The sequence below is a fragment of the Leucoraja erinacea genome, chromosome 32 (genome assembly GCF_028641065.1).
Source record: "Leucoraja erinacea ecotype New England chromosome 32, Leri_hhj_1, whole genome shotgun sequence".
Taxonomy (NCBI): Eukaryota; Metazoa; Chordata; class Chondrichthyes; order Rajiformes; family Rajidae; genus Leucoraja; species Leucoraja erinaceus.
In genome coordinates, this window is record NC_073408.1 from 3385325 (window position 1) to 3398091 (window position 12767).

Sequence of the window (12767 nt, forward strand, 5' to 3'; positions counted from 1 at the left end):
TCTGTACTCTCTCTATTTTGTTGACATCCTTCCTATAATTGGGTGACCAAAATTGTACACCATACTCCAGATTTGGTCTCACCAATGCCTTGTACAATTTTAACATTACATCCCAGCTTCTATACTCAGCTATACTATACAATATACTTCTATATTGTAATCACGCCATCACTCTCACTATACGGTTTACACAGACCAAGCCCACATCACCCATTGCATTTCACATTGGAAACAGAGGAGTGAAACTGGATTACAAATACAGACTTTAATTATAAAATAACAAGTTTAGTAATCAGGTTCCCCACAGCATAGAACCATCATTTCTAGACCTGGGACTCTGCTACAATCTGAGCCGCAGTGACCAGAGTCCCTGTTGCCCACGGCAGATCCATTGGAACCAAGCGATCTACATCCAGGGTGATCGACTGGTCAAGGTGTGTAGGATCAGTTGGAAACAAGTGGGGGCTGAATATTACTGTGATCAGCGGGGAATGAAGGAAAAGATCATTGATAGGAGGCCGCGAGAGACCAGAAAGTTCATCATGCTTGAGGATTAATATTCTCAAATCCCTACGGATCAAAACACAGTTCACAAATGGCAGATAATCCACTGAATTAATTCCTAATACTCATCAAGCTGCAGAGCGCAGGTTAGAAAATTTACGGCAAAATAAAGAGAGATAAAAAGAGTCTTGGTATATTTTTGATTGTAACTGTTCTTCATCCTCCAGCGACAGCTTTTACTTGCTGAGTACAAGCACAACGATGAATGCGATGATGAGGGCCAACATAGCGATAGACAGAATCACAGTGATCACCACCATCGCCCCACTTCGGCCAAAACCAAGGTCGATGGTCCTGTAGTCCACCGCTAAGGAATGAATACAATCCAGTAAATGAATGCAGGCCTGATCACACTCACACTCTCACACACACGCACGCACAATCACACACACACACACAGGCACACGCACACACACAGACACACGCACACACGCCCACACACACACACACACACACACACAGGGCAAAATGCTGGAGTAACAGTGGGTCAGGCAGCACCACTGGAGAACACGGTTAGGTGACATTTCGGTTCCGTGCGTATGCACACACAAAAAATATACAGTATATGCAACACTTAAACAAACACATCATACACACAGGGACAGGTGCATGCACACACACACATACACACACACACACACACACACACACACACATAGACCCACGCACACACATAGACACACACACACACACACACACACACACACACACACACACACACACACATAGACACACACACACACACACACACACACACACACACACACACACACACACACACACACACACACACAGACACACACACACACACACACACCCACACACACACACACACACACACACACACACACACACACACACACACACACACACACACACACACACACACACACACACACACACACACACACACACACACACACACACACACACACACACACACACACACACACACACACACACACACACACACACACATTGACACACACACACACACACACACACGTGCACACATACACACACACACACACATGGACACACACACACACACACATACACACACACACACACACACACACACACACACACACACACACACACACACACACACATAGACACACACACACACACACACACACACACACATAGACACACACACACACACACACACACACACACACGCACACACACATACACACACACACACACACACACACACACACACACACAGACACACACACACACACACACACACACACACACACACACACACACACACACACACACACACACACACACACACACACACACACACACACACACACACACACACACATAGACACACACACACACACACACGTACACACATGCACACTGACACACACACACACACACACACACACACATTGTTTATTAATGAATGTCCATTGAACAGAACATTGAATGAAATGAAAGAATGGGAAATGGTTTCTTGATTTACCCCAATTGAATGGGACATGTGGGGAAAAGTCTTGCTTGGTCCTCATGAGCACCTGTGCACGCCCAGCCAATGCACGCTGACTGAAACTATTCACTTCAGGAGCTTAATCTACCCCCTGCTGTGGTTCTGGGCTCCATAGAGCACAACCCTTCATCATAAGATCATAAGTGATGGGAGTAAAATTAGGCCATTCGGCCCATCAAGTCCACTCCCCCATTCAATTATGGCTGATCTATCTCTCCCTCCTAACACCATTCTCCTGCCTTCTCCCCATAACCCCTGACACCTGTACTAATCAAGAATCTATCTATCTCAGCCTTAAAAATACCCACTAACTTGGCCTCCACCGCCTTCTGCGGCAATGAATTCCACAGATTCACCACCCTCTGACTAAAGACAACATTGTCCATCTTCTTCTCCCATGTCCTTCTGCTACATAGCGGCTCGCCACTGCTGTACACGTCATTGCTGGAGTTATTGGAGTGCTAAGTGCAAGGTCTGCAGTAGTGCATGGATTATCCAGCAATGGGCATTGCAGTAGGTGTTGCATTGTCTGGGTCTGTGTGTGCCACAGTCACAGGTTGTTGCACACTCCATGTAGCCCCATTTGTGCATTGTCACCCTTATGAACTAGCCCTTCTCTTACCCCTCTGATATATCTATTGTTTTCTTGGCATGCCTCCATTACATCATTCACAACCTCCCCCTTTAAACCTCTCGCCCCCAGCCTCTTTCCTCGAGAATTCCCCCATTTGAACATCCCCAAGAATCCGCCCGACCCCAGTTCCAAGTCTGTTGAGACATCTCCAGTTCAGCCGGTGTTGACCAGCGTCTGGGGGTAAGAGCTCTGCTGCTGGTGTGTGCCCATCTTGGTGGAATTAGGGACCGTTGTCTATGGCAACATTGGATCCTGGACACATTGACTGTGGGTTCCAGAGGAACTCATCACCAAACCAGCTGCCATTGAGTTATAGTACGTTGATGAAGGATGGAGAAAAATGCCTTGGGTTCAGGTCAGGGCCCCACCACTCTGTGATGTGACATCTAGAGTCACTGGAGGAAAGACTACTTACGTGAGATGGTGGTGACTCCCAGCATGTTGCTCCTTATGGTGCCAGCTCTCAAATACACACTGGGGAAAAGGAGAGCAGAGTGAGCAGGAACCATGGAAGGTGCTTACATCAATGAAGAAGGGGCGGTGAGAAAGGGTGGCACGGTGGCGCAGAGGTAGAGTTGCTGCCTCACAGCGCCAGAGACCCGGGTTCGATCCTGACTACGGTTGCTGTCTGTACGGAGTTTGTACATTCGCCATGGGACCTCGTGGGTTTTCTCCGGGTGTTCCGGTTTCCTCCCACACTCCAAGGACGTGCAGGTTTGTATGTTAATTGGCTTGGGTAAAATTGTAACTTCTCAATAGACAATATGTGCAGGAGTAGGCCATTCAGCCCTTGCAGCCAGCACCGCCATTCAATGTGATCATGGCTGATCGTCCACAATCAGTACCCCGCTCCTGCTTTCTCCCCATATCCCAAAATTTCCCGAAATTATTTCATTTCCCTAAAATGACCAGAATTTCCCGAATTTCAGGTAATTCCCTTCAATGTGGAAACACCGAACAGAATAATTAAAGGATGTTCATTTGGGAAGGAGATGAGGAGGAATTTCTTTAGTCAGAGGGTGGCGAATCTGCGGAATTCCAATATTGGCACAGAAGGCTGTGGAGGCCAAGTCAATGGATATTTTTTTAAGGCAGAGATAGATAGATTCTTGATTAACACAGTTTTCAGAGGTTTGCTGAGATAGGGTTCAGAGGGAGAGCTAGATCAGCCATGATTGAATGGTGGAGGAGACTTGATTGGCCTGATTCTGCGCCTATCACTTGTGAGTTTAGGTGTTGGTGGCGAGGAGGTGTAATGCATGGTGGTGTAAAAGGACTTGAGTATATGAGCTGGGAGGTTCTACTGCAGTTGTACAGGGTCTTAGTGAGACCACACCTGGTGTATTGAGTACAGTTTTGGTCTCCTAATCTGAGGAAAGACATTCTTGCCATAGAGGGAGTACAGAGAAGGTTCACCAGACTGATTCCTGGGATGGCAGGACTTTCATATGAAGAAAGACTGGATAGACTCGGCTTGTACTCGCTAGAATTTATAAGATTGAGGGGGGATCTTATAGAAACTTACAAAATTCTTAAGGGGTTGGACAGGCTAGATGCAGTAAGATTGTTCCCGATGTTGGGGAAGTCCAGAACAAGGGGTCACAGTTTAGGGATAAGGGGGAAGTCTTTTAGGACCGAGATGAGAAAATCATCATTTTTTACACAGAGAGTGGTGAATCTGTGGAATTCTCTGCCACAGAAGGTAGTTGAGGCCACAGTTCATTGGCTATATTTAAGAGGGAGTTAGATGTGGCCCTTGTGGCTAAAGGGATCAGGGGGTATGGAGAGAAGGCAGGTACAGGATACTGAGTTGGATGATCAGCCATGATCATATTGAATGGCAGTGCTGGCTCGAAGGGCCGAATGGCCTAATCCTGCACCTATTTTCTATGTTTCTATGGGCCTGGTTTGGAATGAGGTAGAGGAGCAGTTTTATAACGCTAGGCGAGAGGGGTCGGGAAGTGATGAGATGGGAGAAAGATGCAGTTGGCAGGATTAGCAGAGTTGCTGAACTAGAGGGTCCGTGGTAGGATGGAAAGGAGGTATGAGGCAGATACAGGGGTCAGGGAAGGGTTGTTGTAGAACAGGATGTAGGGGAGGTGACAGAGCAATGATTCAGAGGGTATTATGGTATTACAGAATAAATAAATTAAATCACTTCCCAATGGTGTCAGAAAGAGGCAGAGGCTTGAATCACATTGACCATGGCACAGTTCCCTCCTTGTTCCAGTAAAATAATAGACATAAAACAGACAACAGGTGCAGGAGTAGGCCATTTGGCTCTTCAAGCCAGCACCGCCATTCATTATGACCATGACTGATCATCCACAATCAGTACCCCGTTCCTGCCTTCTCCCCATATCCCCTGACTCCGCTATCTCTCAGAGTTCTATGTAACTCTGGAGTTAGATGGAGAATTCTCTCCAACCCCGAGCTCTCCCCAGCTCCCCCTCTCCACACTTACTTGTACGTAGTGCTTGGTTGCAGCATCTCCAACATGTAGCCCAGGTTCAATGTTTGGGGGGTTCCGTCTGCGTTAGACACCAGACTGATTAAATCACGTCTGTTGCGACAGACGGGCCTCACAAAGTTGGGTTGCGCTATTACTGAGGGAGGAGAATCAACCATTAGCAGCTGCATTGGAAATAAAAATAGCACGGTGGCACAGCGGTAGAGTTGCTGCCTCACAGCGCCAGAGACCCGGGTTCGATCCTGACTACGGGTGCTGTCTGTATGGAGTTTGTACGTTCTCCCCGTGACCTGCGTGGGTTTTCTCTGAGATGTTATTTTTCCTCCCACACCCACACATGCAGGTTTGCCGGTTAATTGGTTTAGTATAAATGTGTAATTGTCCCTAGTGTGTGTAGGATAGTGTTAGTGTGCGGGATCGCAGGTCAGTGCGGACTCGAACGGCCAAAATGCCTGATTCAGTATGCGATTCTGCGCTGTACCTCTAGACTAAACTAGTGTAGTGTAGGCAGGAACTGCAGATGTTAAATTACACTAAGGATAAAGACACAAAACGGTGAAGGAACTCAGCGGGTCTGGCGCAAAAGGAATTGGCGACATTTCGGGTCTTAAGACTGAGAAAGGTCAAGTACCTCCAGCATCTGTGAAAGAGTGTGGAAACGGACACTTCGAGATTCAGGGACAGTTTCTTCCCATGTAACAACTAGAGAGCAGTGCTGAGCTACCATCTACCTCATTGGAGACCCTTGGACTATCTTTGATCGGACTTTACTGGCTTTATCTTGCACTGAATGTTATTTACAATATTCCCTTTATCATGCATCTGTACACTGTCTGAACGGTTCAATTGCATAGAAACATAGAAAATAGGTGCAGGAGTAGAGGCCATTCGGCCCTTCGAGCCTGCACCGCCATTCAATATGATCATGGCTGATCATCCAAATCAATATCCCGTACCTGCCTTCTCTCCATACCCCCTGGTCCCTTTAGCCACAAGGGCCACATCTAACTCCCTCTTAAATATAGCCACTGAACTGGCCTCAACTACCTTCTGTGGCAGAGAATTCCAGAGATTCACTGTGCGAAAATGTTTTTCTCATCTCTGTCCTAAAAGATTTCCCTCTTATCCTTAAACAGTGACCCCTTGTTCTGGACTTCCCCAACATCGGGAACAATCTTCCTGCATCTAGCCTGTCCAACCCCTTAAGAATTTTGTAAGTTTCTATAAGATCCCCCTTCAATCTTCTAAATTCTAGCGAGTACAAGCCAAATCTATCCAGTCTTTCTTCATATGAAAGTGCTGCCATCTCAGGAATCAGTCTGGTGAACCTTCGCTGTACTCCCTCTATGGCAAGAATGTATTTCCTCAATTAGGAGACCAAAACTGTACGCAATACTCCAGGTGTGGTCTCACCAAGACCCTGTACAACTGCAGTAGAACCTCCCTGCTCTTATACTCAAATTGCAATCATGTATTGTTTTGTCACTGGCTGGTTTGCATGCAACAAAAGCTTTTCACTGTACATGTGCCTATGCAATAAAGTAAACTCAGACTCATTGTGTCTCTATGTTTGGGCAGAAGCAGGAAGAAGAAACGGGATTGAGGATACCTTGTCCATTTGAGGTATTGTTGACGGTGACGATGACAGTCTCTCCGGCCAAATTGCAAGAGTTAGGATCCATAGTTATGATCGCTGACATGGAGCGGCGACTTGCCACAACCTCACCCATATTGTCATTCGCCAGCGAGATAGTAAATTCTGTTCACATTAAAAAAAAAGAAAAAGTTAAGAGGATGTAAGGTGGACCCAATCCTGATTAAATCTTATCGTTGTATGTTTCATTGTCACCTTCCCCGAGCTACCAATGATCTATTCTATGGTAGACAGAAATGCTGGAGAAACTCAGCGGGTGAGGCAGCATCTATGGAGCGAAGGAAATAGGCGACGTTTCGGGCCAAAACCCTTCTACATTTTCCTTGAACTTCATCAGATTCAGATTCAGATTCAGATTCAATTTAATTGTCATTGTCAGTGTACAGTACAGAGACAACGAAATGCATTCATTCCCTTTGATATCTTGTTTTCACACCTTACCCTTCCATATCTCTGTGTCTCCCTCTCCCCTGACTCTCAGTCTGAAGAAGGGTCTCAACAGGAAACGGCAACCATTCCTTCTCTCCTGAGTCACTGCAGCCTTTTGTGTCCATCTTCAGAGAGATCTCTGACATCTTTCGTGTTGCTAATATACACTGAATATATAACACAGAACTAGGAAATGTGCTAAAATAAAATGCTGGAGTACACAACATGCTGGAGTAACTCAGCGGGTCAGGCAGCATCTCTGTGAACACGGATAGGTGAAGTTTTGGGTCGGGACCCTTCCGGGTCTTGTTTCTCTCCCCAATTGTCTGAACATACTGTGACTGTCTCGATTGTGATCACGTGTTGTCTTTCTGCAGCACGCATCGAAACTTTTCACTGTACCTCGGTACACGTGACAATAAACTAAACTCAAACTACAGTGGGCCCTGCCTATGCAAACACGTCACATTCCACTTCAGGGCTGGGCGGTTGGTAGTGCAGTAGGTAGCGTTCCGACACGACAGCTCCAAAGTATGGGTTCAATCCTCCTTGGGTGCCACAAGTAGATTTGACAGCTTCAAAAACATGGGTTCAGGAGTAGGCCATTCGGCCCTTCGAGCCTGCACCGCCATTCAATATGATCATGGCTGATCATCCAACTCAGTATCCTGTTCCTGCCTTCTCTCCACAAGTGCCACATCTAACTCCCTCTTAAATATGTTGGACTGGTCTACCCTCTGTGGCAGAGAGTTCCAGAGTGCTCTCTGGTGAAAAAAGTTCTCCTCATCTCGGTTTTAAAGGATTTCCCCCTTATCCTTAAGCTGTGACCCCTTGTCCTGGACTTCCCCAACATCGGGAACAATCTTCCTGCATCTAGCCTGTCCAACCCCTTGTAAGTTTCGATAAGATCCCCTCTCAATCTCCTAAACTCTAGAGAGTATAAACCAAGTCTATCCAGTCTTTCTTCATAAGACAGTCCTGACATCCCAGGAATCAGTCTGGTGAACCTTCTCTGCACTCCCTCTATTCTCCACGTGACCCATGTTGGAGGTCTCCTCCAGGTGCTTTGGTTTAGTTTAGAGATACAGTGCGGAAACAGGCCCTTTGTCCCACCGAGTCCACACCGACCAGCGATCCCCAGACATTAACACTATCCTACACCCACTAGGGACAATTTTACATTTATACTAAGCCAATTAACCTACAAACCTGTACGTCTTTGGAGTGTGGGGGGGGGGGGACCTTAGATCTCAGAGAAAACCCACGCGATCACGGGGAGAAGGTAAAAAACTACGTACAGACAGCACCCGTGGTAAGGATCAAACCCGTGTCCCTGGGGCTGTAAGGCAGCAACTCTACTGCTGCATCACCGTGCCAACCAGCCAACACGATCTGCCAACCCACCTCACTGTGGCACTTGCACTTTTTTCACATTGTATCTGCACTTTCTCTCTATGTGTAACCTCATGTTCGACATTGTTCTCTTTGCACTCCCCTGTTGTACTGTGCTTGGCTTGATTGCCCTCATGTGTGGTGTGGTGTGCTGTGGTTTGACTGATAGCATGCACTGCAACACTTGTCACTGCATCTGGGTACACAATAATATAGCTGTACCTGCACCTAACATTGCCTGAAGTCCTGGAGAAACTCAGCGGGTGCAGCAGCATCTATGGAGCGAAGGAAAAAGGCAACGTTTCGGGCCGAAACCCTTCCGGGTTTCGGCCCGAAACGTTGCCTATTTCCTTTGCTCCATAGATGCTGCTGCACCCGCTGAGTTTCTCCAGCATTTTTGTCTACCTTTGATTTTCCAGCATCTGCAGTTCCTTCTTAAACAATACATCCTGCAATCCTTCCCTCTCTCCACCTGGTAACCCCTCGCAATGACAGAGCTCAGAGTGAAGTATTGCTCGTGGGAGTCTAGTATTGAACGCATGATTGATGAGGCACACTCGTTGGAAATGACTGAGTGTAATTAGGTTCTCAACACTGGAGATATTGATCTGGAAGAGGATGTGCCTGTGCTTCACTTATTAGAGTCATAGAGGGATACAGCGTGGAAACAGGCCCTTCGGCCCAACTTGCCCACACTGGCCAACATATCCCAGCTACGCCAGTCCCACGTGTGGTAAAACTCGTGGTAAACACGGAGAATGAACGTCGCGGGTACGTCGGAGCTCGGGGACGTCTCTTAGCGCTAACGGCAGGTACTCGGGAAGACTCGCTAACGGCAGGTAAGCACGGGAAGACCCGTGAAGATTTTTCAACATGATGAAAAATGTCCACGAGAGCCCCGAGTACCGACGAGTGGCCATTACCGTAAATCTCCGAGTTCGAATCAGGGCAAACTCGGGAGAACTCTTGGAATGAACTCGTACCGTGGGACAGGGGTCTAACTATTTCTTAAAAGTTGTGATAGTCACAGCCTCAACTACCTCCTCTGGCAGCTCGTTCAATACACTCACCACCCTTTGCGTGAAAAAGCCACCCCTCAGATTCCTATTAAATCTTTACCCCTTCACCTTAAACCTGTGTCCTCTGGTCCTCTGCCAATGGAGTTCGGGGAATTTGTGCTGAAGCATGAAGTTGTATCGCATCTCTCGAGTGTTTGTGGGGAGTCCCTGTGTCAGAACGATACAACCAGCTGGAGATCAGTGATACCAGGTACACACATGCATGCATTGGACCAGGTCTGAGGTCTTGATCTTCAGACAGCTCAAGTCCGGCCTTATCCACATTGGATAGAGTGGATGTGGAGTGGATCTTTCCACAAGTGGGAGAGTCTAGGGCCAGTGGGCAGAGCTTCAGAAGAAAAGGACATATCTTTAGAATGGAGATGAGGAAGGATTTCTTCAGCAAGAGAGTGGTGAATCTGTGGGACCAGTCATTGGGCATTTTTAAAGCAGAAACCAATAGGTTCTTGACTAGTGAGGGCATCAAAAATTACGGGGAAAAGGCAGGAGAATGGTATTGAGAGGGGAAAACAGATTAGCCATGATTGAATGGCGGAGTAGACTTGATGGGTGGAACGGCCTAACTCTGCTCCTCTGCTTTATGGTCTTATGGTAAGTTTCTCATTAATGTTGCTTTTATTGACAGGTGGCTCCTACTGAAGGGCGTTGGTCCATGTTTTCTTAAGTTCATGTTCTTAAGTTATAGGAGCAGATTTAGGCCATTCGGCCCATCAAGTCCACTCCCCCATTCAATCATGGCTGATCTATCTTTCCCTCTCAACCACATTCCACCTGCCTTCACCCCATAACCACTGACACCTGTACTAATCAAGAATCTATTACAGGTACGGGATACTGAGTTGGATGATCAGCCATGATCATATTGAATGGCGGTGCAGGCTTGAAGGGCCGAATGGCCTACTCCTGCACCTATTTTCTATGTTTCTATGTATCTAGGCTTGTAGGTTAATTGGCTCCTATAAATTGGCCCTAGTGTGTAGGATGGAACTGGTGTACTAGTTGTTGGTCGGCATGGACTCAGTGGGCCAAAGTGACCCTGTTTCCATCTCTAAACAATAAAAAATGAAACTATAGAGAAACAAGGAACTGCAGGTTCTAATTTACACAAAAAAAAACATGAAGTGCTGGAGTAATTCAACGGGTCAGGCAGCAAGAGGCCTGAAGAGGGGTCCCGACCCAAAGTGTCACCTATCCGGGTTCTCCAGAGATGTTGCCAGCCCCAGATACTCCAACACTTTGTATCGTGTTTTGTAGATTAGCTCCACTCTAAGCTTGTTGGAGATGAGGATAGGAGTTAGCCACAACCACAAGGACAATCCATTGCCATTACCAACCTGAGCACCAGAGGGAGCACTAGCTCCATTCTTCATCACGCCCCGGGTCCCACCCTGAGAATGAACTAGAATGCAGGAATGTCAGATTAACTCAAGGCTGCACAGGGGTAATTAGGTGATTCACAGCAGGTAGACAGGGACAGGGCGAGGGCAGTCACAATTAGCACAGCAACATTTTTGAAATGATCATTTGAAAGTCGCAAAATTCCAAAGGCAAATGTTTAGGAGGACAAAAATCCGGAATAAACAGTGGCAGATATCACAATGTGTCTAAGGGGGAGTGAGTTCACCAGGCACCACCTCACTGTGATGGAGGCAAAAGTCTTAAGGTTACTGTCTCTTCCCCTCCTCATTCTCCCTCTGCGCTGAGGCGATATATTGTTACCCCACTGGGCGATGGTAAATCAGTCCCGTGGCTCAACCGAGCTCTGCGAATGGGGAGGGGGAGAAATAGATGGGGACAGTTACAGAGGCAGAGAGAGAGAGAGACACACACACACACACAGGGGAGAGACAGACAGACAAACCCACTGAAAGAAAATGTAGCCAGTGAGTGAGAAAGGTAACAAATAAAAAGATTAGCGGGGAGAGAGGAAAGTTGCCTGAAGAGTCGAGAGGGAAAGGCACAGAAAAGATAGTGAATGGGAATCAAACGAGAGGGAGTGGGTGGATATTCAGTGGGACCTGGAGATGGGGCAAAATGCAACACAACTGTAGGAGCCACTCACCTTGTGCCCATGAGATGGAGGCCAGAGCTAGTAGAATGAGCAGCTTCATGGTGCGGGAGATACCAGTAGCAGTGTGTGAGAGGATCTCAGCGGAGGCACTGCTTGTCACTACGGTGGATCCACGGAGACAATGTGAGGAGTCTCAGTCTCCACCAGGGCTTTGCTTTGCTGGCCACAGCCAATCATTCAGGCAGCAAACAGGCCGAGCAGGTTCGACCAGAATCATTCGCTCACTGGGTTATTTCCATCCGTGGCCTCCACACCCAGCCCCCGGGCCCCCAGCCAAGCAACAGACAATAGGGTGCAGGAGTAGGCCATTCGGCCCTTCGAGCCCAGCACCGCCATTCAATGTGATCATGGCTGATCACCCCCAATCAGTACCCCAAACCTGCCCACCGCAAGAACAAGTCGTAGAGGGGTTGTGTCTGAGTGGTCACGCCCATTCAGCCCATCGAGTTCATACTCGCCCAATGTAAAACTAACTTCCACTCCCCCAAACACCAGTTGACAGAGACATAGAAAATAGGTGCAGGAGTTGGCCATTCGGCCCTTCGAGCCATTCAATATGATCATGGCCAATCATCCAAACTCAGTACCCCCCGTTCCTGCTTTTTCCTCATATCCCCTGATTCCGTTAGCCCTAAGAGCTAAATCTAACAATTCTCTCCTTCCTTGTACTTTCAGTCCGAGGAAGGGTCCCATCCCGAAACGTCACCCATCCTTTTTCTTCAGGTGTAGCGGTAGAGTTGCTGCCTCACAACGCCAGAGACCCGGGTTCGATCCTGACCACGGGTGCTGTCTGTGCAGAGTTTGCACGTTCTCCAAGTGACCGCGTGGGCTTACTCCAGGAGCTCAGATTTCCTCCCACACTTCAAAGGCGGGCAGGTTTGTAGGTTAATTGGCTTCTATAACTTGTAAATTATCCCTAGTGTTTAGGACTAGTGCTAGTGTATGGGGTGATCGCTGGTCGGTGCGGACT

General features: G+C 47.6%; 1 protein-coding gene across 1 annotated transcript; it reads right to left on the bottom strand.

The window, feature by feature from the left end:
• Positions 1–250: 250 nt before the first annotated feature.
• On the bottom strand, positions 251–11947 carry zgc:194948 (uncharacterized protein LOC796981 homolog). The gene is made up of 5 exons (XM_055660573.1): positions 11789–11947; positions 6782–6931; positions 5167–5308; positions 3118–3176; positions 251–871 (listed from the first exon to the last, which is right to left on the bottom strand). The coding sequence occupies exons 1-5, from the start codon at positions 11835–11837 to the stop codon at positions 741–743; spliced, it is 531 nt and encodes a 176-aa protein (XP_055516548.1). The 5' UTR covers positions 11838–11947; the 3' UTR covers positions 251–740.
• Between the last annotated feature and the right edge of the window lie 820 nt (positions 11948–12767).